The following is an 18,102-nucleotide window of genomic DNA, read 5'->3' as shown; positions in this document are numbered from 1 at the left end:
TCCTCTGGAACAGACAATCTGAAACAAGACCCAAAGTCTTAGTGCACAGCAGTGATGTTATCGGAGCTGTTAAGTTTCACATACGAACTAGATGGAGGGGAAAAACCAATCAAAGTGCCAAGGCCTAAGCACATTGTTGACTAAGGGAAGAGTCAGACTACACCTCGAAACTTGAAATTTGTTTGAAGAAAAACACCTTGTATTGGAGGACACAATACTAGATGGCAGGGGTATGCAAAGAATGTGCAGCAACACATACTATGAATTCAAAGTTTCAACTGCTTGGCATTTGAAATAAAGACTACAAATTGCATTCAAAAGTAAATCCCAGCACACTGAATTTAAAACTATAACTGACATTAAATTTTGTATTTAGGATACAAAACATTCTTGTTTTAGTAAATTAATTTACTACATTATACAGGACAAATATATTCGTAGATTTGGAATTTAAATACAATGTACAATATTGTGGATGGTTTTGCACTAACTTCATTTTACGCTATTAAACATCTGTACTACAAAAGCATTAAAAACAGCTGTGACAAATATGTAGCACTCTTCACTATCCAAGATAAATGGGACAAAGATTATTAGGGAGTCCACTTTCATTACTGAGGGGATATTCAAATCAAGCTGATATCAAAAAACATAACCAACACTGTTCTAGACTTTTGCAAATTCAATCGACCGCAAATAACTACTTCTCCACATTGTCTTCCAGTGAAGATACAGCCCATTTTACTAATGAATTCCACACAAAAAACATAAAACCAGCTGAATTACATATGCATGACAATGCAAAACTAACAAAAGTGGGCAAGACATCATATGCACAGCTGGGTGTTGCCTTTCTTTCCTAGTTCGAAATGTAGTAACGATCATACTTTACATGGACAGCCTTAGGGCTGTTTGGTGAAAAGCTGTGAAATTAATGTTGGGGAAAAAGGATTCCTCTATGTTCAAATACCATAAGCGCAAGGTTACCTCCCCAAAACCCACCAAAAAAAAAAAAACAGAAGCAACACTACTATTTAGGAAAGATTACTGGGATCAAACAGATTCTCCACATACGGGTTCAGAGACCAAATATATTGCAGCCACATTTCACTGTATGCTAACTGCTTACATTTTAAAGAACAGGGAGTATATACATATATATATATATATATTTTACATAATGGTAGAAAACCTTTGAAGACCCGACTTCAACTGACAGTAGGAAAAAAAATAAGGATCTTCTGGACGTTTGGTACCAACAGATATTTTAAAAGACAATAAGTTGAACAAGTTCATAGCTGACTTAGTCCTTCAACTCTGCCCCAGCCGTTGCCATAAAAAAATTAAAAAAATGACACCATATTAAATGAGCAAAGAAGGAGTTGGTTTTTTGCCCGGCCAGGCTTCCTTGGCATACTTCTTTTTCTTGGGCTCATTGACAGCTTCAGCATTGAAGACACCAGGGTTTGGAGTTGGGTTGAGGTTCACAGTCACTGGCGTGACCGGAGTTAAGTCCACCTCTGGAGCAAGGTTGGGATATGGCATGCCTCCAATCAGTGCTGTCCCGTGCACATTGTGAGGCTGTGCACCTGCCTCGCCATGAGTAGGAGGAAGTCCACCATATAATCCGCCACTATAAGTGAAATTCTGCACGCGCCTCCCAACAGAATCATCCAAGCTCAGTGATCCAGGGCCATCTGTCCTTTTCTTCTGCATTTGTAGAGAAATAAAAAGTGTAAAGAGATAAACATGCAAACTGTTAGGAAAAAAACACAACTTTGCTGACAACTTTCATTTAAAAGATCGTAATAGACTGCATCTCAAACGTTTGCAACAATTAAAAAAGTGTGCAGATTAGGCAACATATTTAAACAAGAATCTAAAGCATATACATAGATCACAGAATTGCTTATAAGCACAGTTACAACACTAGAAGCAAAGTCGACATCTAAGAAAAACGAGAACACTACTTTCTTATTAACACAAAGTAGTTTCAAGTAATGTATAAAAACAGATTAGAGACTTGCAAGAGTGTATTTAATCTTTGGGCAGAATACATTCATTTTTAATTTGAGAGTGAAAGGAAAAGCTATCGTCAAGATGATTTAGGTACGGTATACCTTACTTTCAGTCTATCAAAAGTGGTTGGAATGCAGATTCACACTTCACATGACTTTTGCCGCCTCACCTGCTACCAAGTAATTCCTCATACCAATATTTGTATTTTCCAGCATGCACAGTTGCAATATCAATTATACAATCACAGTAAAATCCCTCAGACAATAAATATCAGAATTTATCACAGTAAACGATTTAAATATATACTAATACAGCAGGTTTAGGAAAGGAAATTAACTTCTGTATGCAAAACACTAAGACTCAACCCCATTTTCTCCTTTACAAATAAAACCATAAAATATATGAAAACAGTGCAAATCAGTACCCACATGTTTTATGCCACCCATGGGGAGCCCATGCAAAGTATCTGCAGGAATGCCACTGCAGCCTGCATGAAAGGGTGCATGCAACTTTTTTCACTACAGGTCACTGTAAGTCACCCCTATGGCAGGCCCTACTAGCCCAGAGGGCAGGGTGCAAGTACCTGTGTGTGAGGGCACCCCTGCACTAGCACAAACTCTAGTTCCATTTTCCTGGACTTTGTGAGTGCGCAGACACCATTCTATTTGTGTACTGAAGATAGGTCACTACCTACGTTCAGCTACATAAAGGTAACTCCGAACCTAGGAATGTTTGGTATCAAACATGTCGGAATCATACATCAATACTGTTGCCCTTATGATTCCATGCACTCTGGGGGCTCCTTAGAGGATCTCCAGCATTGCTCCTACTAACCTTCTCTGGTTTTCCGGGCAGCCCAGGCTGCTGCCACCCCTGAGACACGTTTTTGCACTCTTGCTGCTTGAACAGCTCATGCCAAGGAAGGCCGGACAAAGGATTTCCTTTGGAAGAGGAGGTAACACCCCTCCCTTTGGAAATAGGTGTTACATGACTTGGGAGGGGTAGCCTCCCCAAGCCACTGGCATGCTTTGAAGGGAACATTTTGTGCCTTCCCCGCATAAACCAGTCTACACCGGTTCAAGGATCTGCAGTTCTTGCTCTGGCGTGAAAATGGACAACAGAAAGGGGAGTGACCACTCCCTTGTCCATCACCACCCCAGGGGTGGTGCCCAGAGCTCCTCCAGAGGGTCCCTGGGTTCTGCCATCTTGAATCCAAGGTTGGCAGGGATTCTAGGAGCATCTAAGTGGCCAGGTCTGGCAGGTGACGTCAGAGCCCCCTCCTAATAGGTGGTCACCTGGCTAGATGACCAATTCCCCTTTCAGGGTTTTTTAAGGTTTCTCTCTTGGGTAGGTCCTCAGATTCGGCTTGCAAGATTCCAGCAGGACTCCTCTGCAACATCTACTTCGACTTCTAGCCACTGGAACCGAGACTAGACCTTCCAGGAACTGATAATCTGCATCCAGGACGAAGATCATGCTTGCAACATTGTTTGCACGGCTCCTTCCAGCTTCTGCAACATTTCCCAGTTGTGCATCCTGAGGGTGGCAAGTCTTCAGTCCGCATGAGAAGGAAGAAGGAATCTTCCTTGGATGCGAAGGAGTCACTCCCCTGCATCGGTAGGCACCAACTGGAGTGACAACCGACTACGTGGAACTCCTCTCACCCTGAGCTTCCTATGCAGGACAGTACCCCAGTGCGCTGCGTCTACTGCAGCTACCAAGGCTTGTTGGCATCTCATCCAAGGGATTTTCAGGCTCTGTGCAGCCCCATCGCCCAGCACTCCTTCCAGCAACGCACAGCCCTCTGCGTGCTGCTCCTGCGGTGTGGGACCCTTCTCCAGTTGTGCTGCTTGGGATCCTCTTGGACTCCTGGTTCCTTGTCCAGCGGGTCTCCTGTGGGGGGCTGCCTCTTCTTCTGTGGACTCTCTGCCTTGCTTAGGGTCCCCGTAGGACTCCCCCTGTGGGTTAAGACCTCCTGGACCTTGCTGGTCCCTGCCAGCTCTACTTTGTGCTTCATTGCAACATCTGCCTTCGTTAAGGCTCGTTGATGGCTCTTTCAACCAATGACCAACTGCAATCATGCATCCGGGGTGGGACGTCGACTGCATCCTTCAAGAACTCTTCACCTGCTCCAGAGATGCATGCCTGACCGCCTTGCTCCTACCGTAGACCAACTCCTGCAACTACAGGTGGGTGAGTGGTAGCTCCTGCTCCCCCTGGACTCTTCTGTGACTTGTGGACTTTATCCACTTCTTCCACAGGTCTTTCCCTTCAGGAATCCACCGCTGGTTTCTTGCAGTCTTGTCTGGGTGTTGCATTTTCTTCATTTTGGGTGGTTTGGGGGAAAATGCAGTAACTTACTTCTTTCTTCCTGGTGGCTAGGGGACACTGTGGTACTTACACTTGGGGTTTCCTAGTATCCCCAGCTCCTCTCTACACATTCCACTTACCTAGGTGGGGGTCCTGCATTTGCATTCCATTCTTCTAGTATGTGTTTTTGGCTCCCCCTAGGGTCAATATTGTCTATTTACAACTGCACTGTTTTCTATCACTTTTTATGCCTATTTCTGATAACTAGTGCACATATTACTGTGTTTACTTACCTCCTTTTGGAGGGTTGCCTATCTAGGGTTTTGATACTGTAATAAAGACCGTTTATTTTCATAACACTGTTTTCTTTCATGTGTGTAAGTGCTGTGTGACTACAGTGGTATTGCCTGTCTCCTAGATAAGCCTTGGCTGCTCATCCACTGCTACCTCTAGAGTGCCTGGCTCCTAGACACTGCCCACACTACACTAATAGGGGATACCTGGACCTGGTATACGGTTTAAGTACCTAAGGTACCCACCACACACCAGGCCAGCTTCCTGCAACAGCCATTTATACATTGAGCTGGAACTCCTTCCATTGGACCTGAAGTGTCTATTGTGGACAAGGGTAAGTGGAGTCTTTCGATTCACTAGGTCTTGCTCCGCTCCTTTTTTCTTCCCCAAACATTTCAGCATCGGGCCATTGTCTGAGGGTCTACACCAGCAGTGTCTGTCAGGAACCAAGAAGCTACTACCACTCTTTAGCTAGCAAGGGCTTCAGCTTAAAAGGGGGCGGGGAGAGAATCATTGGGTTTCTCGAGTCTGAAGGCTATGCATTTGGGCTGCTATCGCTTTGAGGTGTTATCATGGAACGTGTCATTTTCTTATTCCCTTTGCGCCTTCTATATTTTCCGGTTGACGACACTCCCCAGGATGTCTGAATCCTTTCCTTGTGCCACCTCAGTTTTGGGGTTTTCATCAGTGGGCAGATATGGGCCCCTCAGGAAGACCTGTGGTTTCCGCCCCATCTGCATCGTGGCATAGTGTACCCATTTCTGTTTTTCTCTGGCAAGCAGTGTCTTTAGTTAGAAATCTGTGCACACCTTGCAGTCTTTGACGCTGTGGCCCCTAGGCAGGCAGCAATTGCAGACTCTGTGGCTGACCTTATGTGCAAACCTGTGGAGGCACTTGAACAAGAACATAAAGGTACAAATCCAACCCCCCATGCCCCCATTTCTCCAACCTCATGGACACCTCCTTTTCAGTGATATACGGTGCTTATCTGATGTGCTTCAATGGGCTTTCTCTAGTTTTCTAACGGTTCCTGTCACTGCTGTGTCAAGGCGTATCCCAAATTTCCTTCAACAATGCGGGAGCTTAGACCCTTACTTCCGGAACCAACAGCTGAAAAAGTTATCTTAATGTGATGACCAGGCACAGGGTCTACCTGGATGCATGTCTGAACTCACAAGAGGATGGAGTATCATCAAATGGATAGCAGGAGCCTCCACAGAAAGAAAAAAAAAAATAACCAACCACTAGATGGTGTAATAATGCACAGCCTGTGAACCCCCCAAAAATTGACGCTGCAAAGCTTTATCCAGATCTTTAAGAGTTGAAGGCATGCTGTTCAAATTTCTCAGTATATTTGGAAGTCAGGCACCACAAAATATTTGGGCAATATGAAGCAGACATGATCAGAGTCGTATCACAGTTCAACTTCTGTATTAATCTCTTGTTTTTTCAAATGTCGCATGCTGTTTTTGTATTTAGAGCTTTGATTTCCATAGCCTTGAATTTACACCCTTGTGGTCCACCTGCTCCACAGATACCAAATGTTTATGACCTTTCCAGCGCAGTGTTCGACCGTGGGAGCTTGTGGGCTTAAGGTACCATGTATTCCTTGTATGTCATTTACCTCCTTTTTGTTGCATACCTTCCAAAAATTGGGTACTTTCCATCTCTTTCAAAACTTAAATTTGCTTCGGATCCTAAACAATTTGTGACTTTTTAACCACCAAGAATTCAGCTTTTTGTGGTCTCCTGAAATACTCAAGCTGCTGAACCCAAGCTAGATGCAACTGCAGAATGTCTGCAGTTTCACTGTCGTATAAGCACACACCCTTCACACTGCATCCAAAGCTTCACCTTCTTTCCAATGAAAGCAAACAAGCTGTGGGTGAGATTCAGGTCACACACCAAATTTACTTCACAACTCTGAAATTGCAATAAAGAATTAAGTGCTTGGAGGGCTGAAATCCTTCCCCCAAAACCATAGCCAAGCATTATCAATGCTTCCTTATATGGCCACTGATTTTAGGTAGGTGTGTGAACTCTCCCAGAATCCTTGTTAAGTCCAGCTTTATTTAATTTATACATATCACCATTGATAGGTCTCATTAGATAGTGTGAAGAGCTATTCTGATTAAGCACATATCAGACAGTTTGAAACTACTGCACTGCCACACATCAACTTAAAACAAATATTTACTCATTTGGGGGCAAAATATACAAGTGATAAAGTTCGTAAATTAAATTTGGATAGAATTGAGGTCCTGACTGTAGGAGGATCTATTGGCCATGGACCACCTTGTGGTGGCTATCCTCAATAGACAACTATCGAGTGTTGGTGAGCTGCAGACGTAATTTGGGTTTCACATTTGACAGATCAGAACTGCTCAGAAGTAACTATAAAAGCACTGTCTTGCTTCTTTGTTTCCACTAGAGACAACTACGAACATTAATTTATGTTTTGCCTCCTGGACGTAATTTCAATGCAATCCAAGCAACAAAAGAGTCCAGGCTAGGTTTACTGCAAATCTCAATGGTTCGTCTTCATAAACTGTACTCTGCACAAATTCCAGATTATCCAAACCTACCATGAAGGACAAGTGTGGCTAGTTATCCAGATCAATTACAATGGCAAAAGGATTAAATGTAAGGTACTCACTATGAGTCACAAAGCCATCCACAGATCTTGTCCTCAGATTGTAAGAGGACCTGATACACCAGTCTGAAATCTACACATGTCGTCATTCTGCCTCCTGAGGCTTTTCAGAAACAGAGTCAAGCAAGTAAGTCGCTCATTTTCTTATGCAGCAAGCAAGTTGTGGGAAACACTTCCTAATCAGTTACACACTAGGAGAGATCAGAGTTTTTAGGAAATGATATAAAACCCATCAGTATAAATAAATGGTTACTTCATTTAAAAGGAGGACTCCACGTCAGGGCACCTTACTGGTAATGTTGTGCCTACAGAACTCAATTACAGTATGTTGGAAAGTGGATGATTGGTAAGGGCAGGAAAGTACCTACAGTTAGCAATAGGCCGCTAACCCCCTCTTGGGTCCAGTTAGGTCACACTAAATCAAACCCAGCTCAACCCTTGGATGCTTGGCAACGAGCGACAAGGCTTAACTTAGGAGACAAGTGTGTAAAGCATTTAAAAATCACAAAACAGTAAATAAGTAAAACACAAAATGCAATAAAAATCCAACACCAATTTATAAATATAGATTATATTTTTATCTTTAAAATGACACCAAAATGAATAAAATCGGAAAAGGGGATCCAGAGACATGAATTTCTAAAGAATTAGGGTGGGGGGGAGGGGGGTTAGCACCTAGAAACAAAAAGTGCCAATCTGGTCAACTGGTCGCACCTCGACTGGGACAAAGTCAAAGTTTAAGGCTGACCGCGATGGAGCCCTGCTCGGTTACAGCAAGTGAGAGACCTCGGTCAAAAGTTTACTTTCGGACTTAGTCGTTTTCTTGAAGATTTGTTTCAGCGGGATGAAGTCGCCAGTCCGATCCAACTTCCCTGGAGCCCTCCCTTGGACACGTGTCGCGAGAGCCCTCTGTGAAGATTTCTACGTTCGGACTTAGATGATTTTTCGAGATGAAACAGGACCGAACCTGAATCTTAATCAAACGTCCCTGGAGCCCTCTTAGGATACACTTTCGACGTTCGGTTCAGACTTAGCCACTTTTTCTGAGATTTTCTTCAGCTGGATGAGCCTGCAAGTCAGGCAGGGTCGCTGTTGAGGCAAGCTAGCTAGAGTTGCTGCAGCAGGTCAGTCCCTTTATGGAGCTTTTTCCAAAAAGTTCTCCCATCTTCTGTATCTTCTTCCAAAAGGTCTTTTAAAGTTCTTTTGGAGTCCACAGCTCACCCCAAGGTTCCAGAAGCTCTGAGTTGCTCCTTGAGGGTGCAGACAACAACTCCCAGAATGCAGGTCAAACTCCAAAATGGTCACTGGATAGTGGTCAGCTGATCAATTTCTTCAGGATCTGAGGCAGGGGCCCCTGGTTAGCAATGTGTAACCTGTAGCAAACAGGCAGTCCCTCCTTGAACCAGTTGAAGCCAGGCAAAGTCCTTCTTGTGGTGAAGCCCAAGTGTGCAGCTAGTGCAGTCCTTCAGAGTACAGTACCCAGGTGCAGGTCAGGGGTCCAGCAGGGCAGTCCTCGTTCTGATCTGATATGTGGGTGCAGCTTTGCCATATTTATCCTTGATCCTAGGTGAAAAACAAGGGGGGGGGTCCTGGTTCTCTAATCAGATGCAGGGTCCTTCCCCCAGTGATGACCACTTCCTGGGAAGTGTGGCAAAAGTCAAACCCAGGGAGCAACTTTCATCAAAAATCCATCATGGCTGAAAATGATTTTTGGAGGTTACATCTGGCTAAGTCCATCCACTGGTGTGGCTAACAATCCTAAACACACCCCTCTCCTAATCTATTCAAGAGGGCACCTAATAGTCTGGGTTTACAGGGTGTAAGGGAGGTGCTGGGTTGCTCCAAATGTCCTTCCCTGCCTTTGAAGACCAGTTTGGAAGCCCTCCCCCCTTCCAGCTTCCCCATCTGTGGAGGTAGTTCTCCTCCCCCAGGCACATCCTTTGTGTTCAGCCCAGGCTACACACCTCATCAAGGAAGCCTGGCCAGGCTTCCAGAGGCTGGCTGATCAGAGAAGGGCACTACAGAGCTGAAGTTGGTAACTTTTCAGGTAGAGTTTAAAACGGTTTACCTGAACTAGATATATTAAATCCAACAAATGTAAATTGTGGGATTTATTATAACAATTTGATACCAAACTCGGGGCATCTGACACTTAAGGGGAATTTGTTAATTAAAATAAAGTCCCCCCATTTTAGCCTATGGAGGCCATTCACTACATTAAGGGGAAAACAAATTTGGCTGTACCTCACCAGGGCTTAAAAACTATTTTTCATAAGGTACATGCTTATAGTTACATGGCACCCAACCCTAGGGGCACATAGGGCACACCTTAGGGGTGACTTATAAGTAAAAATAAGGTAGTTTAAGAATTTGGAAGTACTTTTAATTCCGAAGTCGAATCTGCATATAACTTTAGTTTAAAAGCAGCCAGCAAGGGAGGTCTGCCTTTAAAATGACACTGGGCACCTCAGCAGTGCACCTATGGGGGCACCACCTATGCGGGGGTCCCTAAACCTACATGCCCTACAATATACTAGGGACTTATAGGTAGGCTGACACAGCCAATTATAATGAGCCAAATTTGCATACTTATTTTACACAGAGCACAGGCCCTGGTTACCAGTATCCAGGGCACCATCAGAGTTAGGAAACACCAGCAAAAAGTGAAAAATGTGGGCAAAAAGTTAGGGGGCCTCTGCAATCTGCGCTGTATTCTCTCAATATGTAGGGCCCGATTCACAAAGCCATTTTTGGCTTCAAATTTAAGCCCAATGGGGAAAAATGAATGGACAGCTCCACGATATCCTATACTAAGGAGGACTGAATATATTTACTTTCATTCAATTGCACATCACTACTATATTTAATAAAGGAATAAACCCCACACTAGAGGTGGTCAATATGTATTACAAAGAATAGACAGAGTTGTGAATTACTACAAAACAAGTCAGTTTGTGTGCATTCACAAACTCTGCTCCAAACCTTTTCCACCCTAAAAATGGTTTCACCTAATAATAGTCATTGGGTGACTAAATCCCTTTCCAGGGTGATAAACGCCAGAGAAAAACCCAGAAACTGGTGGGAATGTAAAGGATGAGATCAATATTTTCAGCATAGAGGAAGACACGAAAATGTCCATCTGCACACTGCTGCTGACAATACCACATGGAAGAAAATCCAGACACCTGCAAAGTCAGACAGCATTTCCAGGAGACATGTCAGTAAAACCAAGAATAATGCTGCTTTCCAGGAAGATCTTGTGAATGTGTTGCGATTCGCAAAAAGAAGAGTAATGGTTCGCTAAAGTCAGAAAGGAACTCTAAGAAAAAGCTTTACATTTTTTGTTAATCTGATTCTGGTGCGTTTTACTTCATGGAAACCACTGATCACCTAGAGGTATATGACTTTCTAGAGTTGTGTGCATAGAGGAATTCAGGAATAAATACACTAAGGGTGCTGTAGCATTTCAATTATGTATGTCCAATTCAAAATGGCTTGTTTTACCCCCCTTATTCCCAGGTGAGAAATATACAAAATACCCCATTTCTGTACTAATCTTCTTCTTCAAAGCTTCCACAGTTTCCATATACTGACTCACTCGTGCTGTGTCCATACCTAGTGACTTTTTCACACTACCTGTTGGATAAAGATCACAAAACTGGCCACACCATTCACCTAATTTGCATATTTTTTTAAGCATATTTTCCAATTTCAAAACTTGAACCAGGAACCATACAAAAAAACAAAACAAAAAAAAAGAAGAACTGGGGAAGGCCCTGTGGCCACAGACACGGACGACTGTCCACATAAGGATTCCCAGTAGACACACCTATGATGCTCCCAGTTTACAACTTCTCAGAATATTTTTTTTAACATTTCTAAGTACAGCTACTAAACTGGCAGGATGAGAAATAGCTTGAGAATTTACAACAAAACCATGCTGGAGTAGCAAAATCAATATGCCAGGAAAACTGCAATTTCTGGGAAAACTACACTTTTTTCACAACTCTTGAACGGGTGTTGAGGGGGAAGATTCACTCCCCCCTGTACCACGGTAAACTGCTGGCCAGGGGAAAAAAAAAAAAAAATCACATTAACTGACTGTCAACCAATGTTTAAAACATTGCTTGCTGATTATTCACAACATCAAGTTCCTGTACTTGAACTTAAGCTGCTCTTGAAAAACCAAATCTCATTGGGACACCGAACAATTACAATCATTCTATGCAAGAATGAACGGACACTGTAAAAAAAATAAAAAAAAAACAATGGAAAAAGGGAGAACTGAGGCAAGGGTGATTTATGAAGAAACTGTTACGTCACTACAAAGGCTTTCATCTTTTTTTCTATTATCTCAAACACTGGAGTCAGAACAGCTGCAAATGCTCACTGCCTTTAAAAACAAATATTGGTTAAACGATTCACTCAAGCTTTGTACCTTCACTGGCACTACAGCTGTCTGGATCATATTTCGGAACCGACCAACTGATGGATCAACATCCTCTGCAAAAAGAAAGAACATTTTATTTAGAATTTGTGGCGAATGAGTGCTATATTTGGTTATTATCGACATGATGATACTAGAACCTCAATACATTTAAATTAACATTTATTTAAATTACCTTTACCCACCCTTAAGTTAAAGAAGATAAATTACCGCTGTTCCTAATATAAACAAGCATTTGCAAAGGAATACGTCTCGCATTAGCTTGACTTGGAGGGATTGGCATTGTAAATTCATAACTGGACTTTTGCCACATAAGTTAGTCCTCATAATTTCATATTTCCCTGCCATATAATTCCAGTAGCCCTTCCATTTACCTTCTTTCTTTATCTACAGCAAAAGTTGCCATTTAGCACCCTAATTTAAATCTGCCATGCTAATTCCAATAGAACACCACTTTCACCACCCTGCCATCAGAGTTGCTGGCTGGCTAACACAATTCCCCAAAAAAAGACAAGACAGCCACAGAGGAGAAAAACTTGAAGGATAACCCAAGCATATCAAGAGTGTTCAAACAGTCATAGTGTAATAAGAATAAGTTGGCCTGAATCATGGTCATAACTGTAATAAGGAGAGATTATTAAAACATATACAATTATCATATAAACCTTTATAAGATATAGACTTTTGGCATTAGGCTTCAGTGCTCAAAACCACCCCTAGCGAGCACCATAACAAAAATATAATTTGAAAAAAAACATTTCCAGGTAACCATATAGTTAGCACCTAGAGGGCATAAAGTAGCACATGAAAACATACAGAAGAAAGTAATGCAGTGTAACCATATACTTAGCCCCTAGATGGCTTTTTAGGGCTAGTACCTACTGCAATATTACAAAGAAGGCATTTAAAACAAAATTTCTCCCAGCTGTAAAACAAAGTTCCAGTCATGAGAGAACTTTAGACACTGAATGGTGGGAGGGCTTATTATTTTAGGGTGCCACCGACCTAGTGTGGGGACCCAGAGAGGATGTAGACAGAAAGAGTGTTCTGAAGGTGGTTCCATTGTCCTAGGACCACAACAGGCTGAGTAAAGAGCCAAAATGATTTGTAAACGTAATGCCCTGCAAAGCATTACGGGGTGAGTTTTTGTGCTGCAAATATTACTCAGAACAGCCCCTAGAGAAAACCACAATAAAAACAGCATTAGAAAGAAACAGTCTTGTAACCATAGTCAGCCCTTAGAGAGCAAAGCCTGATGAAAAAGGAATGAGAGAAAGTAATGCAATGTAACCATACATTTAGCCCCTAGAGGGCATAGTGCATTACTCATTTTCAAGGCTAGCAGGCCTATTGCAATGATATTAGAAACAAGGCCCATAAAACATAACTTCTCCTAGCTGTAAAACAAATGTTCCAGCCATAAGGGAACTTAAAAAGATAATGAATGGTGGTAGGGGTTATTATTTTGGAGTCCCCATTAACATAGTGTGGGGACCTCGAGATGATGAAGACAGAAATAGCACATTGTGGTTAATGTTTTAAAGGTGGTCCCACTGTCTCAGGACCACCACATGCTGAGTTATGAGCAAAAATATTTTGTAAAAGTAATGCCCTGCAAGGATTATGGGGCGAGTTTTCGTGCCGCGAATATTATAATATGTTGACTGCAATGCTCAGAACAACCCCTAGAGAACACCACAATAAAAACAGCATTTGGAAAAACCAGTCATGTAACCATACAGCCAGCCCTAAGGGAGCATAGCCACATGGAAAAAGAATGAGAGAAAGTTTCCATCCATCATTTGTGTTTCTTTGCTTTTGTTGCCATGAGCGTGCCGGGTAGGCCCAGGTGTGGGTCCTGGACTCATTATGCCACTGGATACAAGCTAGCCTAGCTGATGAAGGGTGATACCCTGAAACAGGTCCCAGGATGCTTGTTTCCGGTCCAGTGAGGACCTGGCCTGGTAGTTTGAGATGGACTGTTCCCATAGGGAACAGGGTCAAGACTGATTTACATATGGCTGGGTCCAATGGCGTGGTGAGCAAAAAAGAATTGATGGATTAAACCCAGATCTGGAACTGGGGTGAATGTTTGACTGGCTCATCATTCCATCCCTCATTTGGGTTTCTTTACCTTGGAAACTCAAATGTGCAAAACAGCTGACATTGTGCAATTACGGCGGAGGCAAACAGATCTAACCAAGGTTCTCCCCACTGCTGAAAGAGACCTTGTGCCACCTCCAGATGGAGAAGCCATTCTTGATCGATCAGGCATTGACAGCTAGGTTCGTCGACTCTGATGTTCAGCAAATGCAGGAGGTCCACCATAGTCTGGAGGTGGGAGACAACAGCCTAGGGCGAGCCTGCCTTCAACAGTCAGTTGTTGAGGCAGTTGGAAAACTGAACCCCCTAACCTGCGCAGATGAGCTGTGACCACCACCATCACTTTAGTGCACACCGAGGGCCGCTGGTAAGGCCGCAGTAAATTGAAACTGCACGTCAACTGCCACAAACCGCAAGTAACGTCTGTGGATGGGCAGGAGGTGAATATGAAAATGTGCGTCCTGCAAGTCCAACGCTACAATCCAGTCTCCTAGGTCCAGAGCAGAGAGGACCTGAGCCAGAGGGAGCATTTTGAACTTCTCCTTTTTGAGGAAGAGATTGACGGACCTGAGGTTTAGGATAGGGCGGAGGCCCTTGCCTTTCTTGAGCATCAGAAAGTAGTGGGAATTAAAACCACAACTGAGTCGTAACCTCCAAGCTGAGAAGTGTCAGGTGATCCTCCTCCATCTGATCGTATGATGGTGGCCTGGATGGAGGGGTAGTCTTGAGGGGGTGCGAGTAACACCTTTAGACTATTTGCCAAATCCACCTGTCTGAAGTGATGGTGTGCCAGCGGAGCACACGATGGCTAAAACGGCCTCCGACTGGTCCCTGGTGGGGAAGCGTCAGACTAGAAGGTTTGGTGGCTTGGCAGTAGGGGGAGGGGGAGTTGGAGGTGTTGATTCTCCAAGAGACAGGTGCCATCAAAAGGCATGTCCATCAGAGTGGGTTGGACATCATCTGAAAAGCCAGATGTCCTTAACCAGGCATGGCTACTCAAGGCCACCACTGAAGCAACCGGTCTGCCCCAAGAGTCGGTCGTATCCAACCCACACTGGATTGTGAACTTAGCTGCGTTTCTCTGATCAACAACAGCTAAGGAGACAATGGCCTGGGCCTCCGCCGGCAGCCTGCCGGCTTCACCCAGTTCCTGAGCCCAGTCTATTAGGCCTTCAAGATGGTATTCAACAGGGTCCACTGAACCCTCCATACTCTCACCAAACTCGTACCCATAGGAATAAGGGTCAAAATATGACCTAGGAAGCAAGGTCTCCGCCAAAGTTAGAATCTGCATTGAGCAACGCCGCTATGGCTCAGATTCGGCAGTTGGTATGGGATCAATGTGCCCGCGGGCCTGGTCATGTTAAGAGTGGCAACAGTGGAACCGTCGTTGGGGAAGGTCGCACCGGTACAACCAACACCAGTTTGGATCCTGAAGCGGATCTTTGGGTGCCCCTCGGAGCAGAGGCCGAAGCTGCTTGCAGAATCGGAGTGCCCGTGTTCCCAGCAGGGGCCCCCTCAGACAGGGGCAGGACTTCCAAGGTGCACCACATGGCCTTGTAAATTCCTTCAATTGGGAAAGGGTGGCCCCTGCTCCTGGAAACTCAGGGAGGCGCGGAACAGAACCAGAAGTAGGCTCGGAGGACAGAGGCCTAGAGCAACAATGCTCTTTCTCCCGAGTTGTGTTGTCAGTCTGACCAACTGGGTGAAGTCAATGAACGCATGAGCTTGTCTGATTTCTTTTTATGCTTACCAAGTATCCCGAAGATTTTGAATTGGACGACGACAAATGGTGAGGGCTCCGCGAGCAGTCTTGAGACCTTCCTCTCGACCTGGAGCAATGTGGAGCAGGGGCCCGGGCTGCGAGTAGCTTTAGTGATTGTTCCCTCAAAGCCTTCGGGTTCATGGCCCTGGTACCCGGCACGTGAAGCATGACTTTGGGTTGTGGTCGAGCTCCAGACACACGAGGTGCGAATCGGTCACAGACATCAGCCGATGACAGGAGTCGCAAGGCTTGAAGCCAGTCTTCCGTGATGACATCCTCAACGCACCTTAAAGTCAAAAAATCTTTCACAAAAAAATAATAATCAAAAAGGCCAGTCAAAAAGTGCCTGTAGGGGTAGCTCTCTTCGTATCTGAGCGTAGGTTGGCATGGATAAGAAAGAACTGACGTCAGCATGCCGGGGTGGCCCCCTTATAGCCAGTTTTAGCTGTATGATTCCATGCACTCTGGTGGCTCCTTAGAGGACCCCCATTATGTCTCCTAACAGTTTTCTGGGGTTTTCCTGGCAGCCCGCACTGCTGCCACTCCTCAGACAGGTTTCTGCCCTCCTGCTGCATGACCGGCTCATGCAGGGGAGGCAGAACAAAGGATTTCCTGTGGGAGAGGGAGTGTCAGGAATAAGGCTGTGCACGGTCCAGGACCCGCCCTGACCTCTGCTTCGCGTCTTTGCGGCGCGTCATGCGTGCCGCTGGTCATCCCCACTTGCTACAGAAGTGGTCATCAGCGTTGCCTGCCCTTTGGTAAAGCCCATGTAGCTGCAGGGTCAGGACATTGGTGGATAAGATGCACTTATCAATGCCATTCTATGAATGGACTACAACGCCCAAGTTTTTAGAGGCAGGGGCCACCTTGGGGTGTGGCCGGCCTATAAAGCCCAGCCACACCTAAGCACATTGCTCACTATTTTGAAGACTTCGGTGCAGTCGTACCTCGTGGAGAGTACCTCTGAAGAAAGCGGATTTCCTGCATGGCAGAGTGACTGCATGTCAGAGTACCTTGGTTTCCATGGTGAATTCAAAAATGAGTAGGCCGTACTCGTATCAGTAAGGTCTTGATGAGTCAAATCTTGAAGGGGGTTGTTTACTCCCAAAAGTAAAGTGCTCCTTAGCAAAACAAGCAAAACGTTTTAGACCAAAAGTAAAGCGCTCCTGGCACAACGATCAAATTGCTTCAGGCAAAACGAGTAAAGCGTCCTTGGCATGACAAACAAAGCACTTCAGGTCAAATGAGTAAAGCGCCCTTTAGCACAACAAGCAAAACGCTTCAGGCTAAACGTGTAAAACGCCTGTGGCACGATAATCAAAGCGATTCAGGCAACACGAGGAAAGCGCCCTTGGCACGACAAAGCGCTTCAGGCCACACGAGGAAAGCGCCCTTGGCACGAGGATCAATGCGCTTCAGGCAACACGTGTAAAGCGTCCTTGGCATGACAATCAAAGCGTTTCAGACAAAACGAGTAAAGTGCCCCTTGACACAACGAGCAAAGCGATTCGGGCAAAACAAGTAGAAGCGCCCCTGGCATAATGAGTAAAGCGCTTCATGCATGACGATCAAAGCGCTTCAAGTTAAATTAGTAAAACTTTTCAGGCCTCAGTTGCAAATGTGAAAGCGCTTGAGAAAAGCAAGCTGTAGTTTCATTGTTTTTTGGGAAGTACAATATACGTGAGATACTTATTTAAATCTTTGTGCATTTCTAGGCTGAGATCAAACGTTTATGTTATAAAAGCATAATTGTTACATGGTTAATATTCAGAGTATGATCATAGTCCAAAGCTCTTGCCATTTTTAGGTACAGAGATTGCAGTTCGTGCTTGTTCCATGATTCAAAGAAGGGGCTACGCCCAGTTCACAAAGGGTCTCAATCCGATATCTCGGAGACATCTTTGTTCGAGAGTCTATTGGTGAGTTTATACTGTTATGAAAGAGTATATGTATAGTTGTCCTAACCATTTTCTTTTCAGATCTCTCTCCCTGCAGTTCCCTACCCTAATTCCCTTCCCCCGCCTGGCTTCATCAATACTCTGCACTCTGATGGCTTTCTGAGTTGGTGACGCCGGGAGGTGGGCATTTTGGTCAGCAGTGTGCAGATCCAGAGGAAAGGGCTGTAGGAAGTTGGCTCTGTATGTGCTATTTCAAAGTAAGGAATAGCATGCACAGAGTCCAAGGGTTCCCCTTAGAGGTAAAATAGTGGTAAAAGAGATAATGCTAATGCTCTATTTTGTGGTAGTGTGGTCGAGCAGTAGGCTTATCCAAGGAGTAGTGTTAAGCATTTGTTGTACATACACATAGACAATAAATGAGGTACACACACTCAGAGACAAATCCAACCAATAGGTTTTGTAATAGAAAAATATCTTTTCTTAGTTTATTTTAAGAACCACAGGTTCAAATTTTACATGTAATATCTCATTCGAAAGGTATTGCAGGTAAGTACTTTAGGAACTTCAAATCATCAAAATTGCATGTATACTTTTCGAGTTATTCACAAATAGC

At 44.2% G+C, this 18,102-nt stretch overlaps 1 protein-coding gene across 2 annotated transcripts in view; it reads right to left on the bottom strand.

The window, feature by feature from the left end:
* Positions 1–177: 177 nt before the first annotated feature.
* PPP1R8 (protein phosphatase 1 regulatory subunit 8) overlaps positions 178–18,102 on the bottom strand; it is a 162,417-nt gene continuing 144,492 nt past the window's right edge. Inside the window, exons 6-7 of one of the 2 annotated variants that reach the window (XM_069225105.1) lie at positions 11,715–11,779; positions 178–1,710 (exon numbers count right to left, since the gene is read on the bottom strand). In XM_069225105.1, the coding sequence (XP_069081206.1) occupies positions 1,363–1,710; positions 11,715–11,779 (413 nt within the window). In that variant the 3' untranslated portion in view covers positions 178–1,362. The remainder of the gene's footprint in view (positions 1,711–11,714; positions 11,780–18,102) is intronic. The other variant, XM_069225104.1, reaches the window with a different exon arrangement.

Source organism: Pleurodeles waltl, chromosome 3_1, assembly GCF_031143425.1.
Source record: "Pleurodeles waltl isolate 20211129_DDA chromosome 3_1, aPleWal1.hap1.20221129, whole genome shotgun sequence".
NCBI lineage: Eukaryota > Metazoa > Chordata > Amphibia > Caudata > Salamandridae > Pleurodeles > Pleurodeles waltl.
This window is presented reverse-complemented; position numbering and strand designations above follow the sequence as displayed.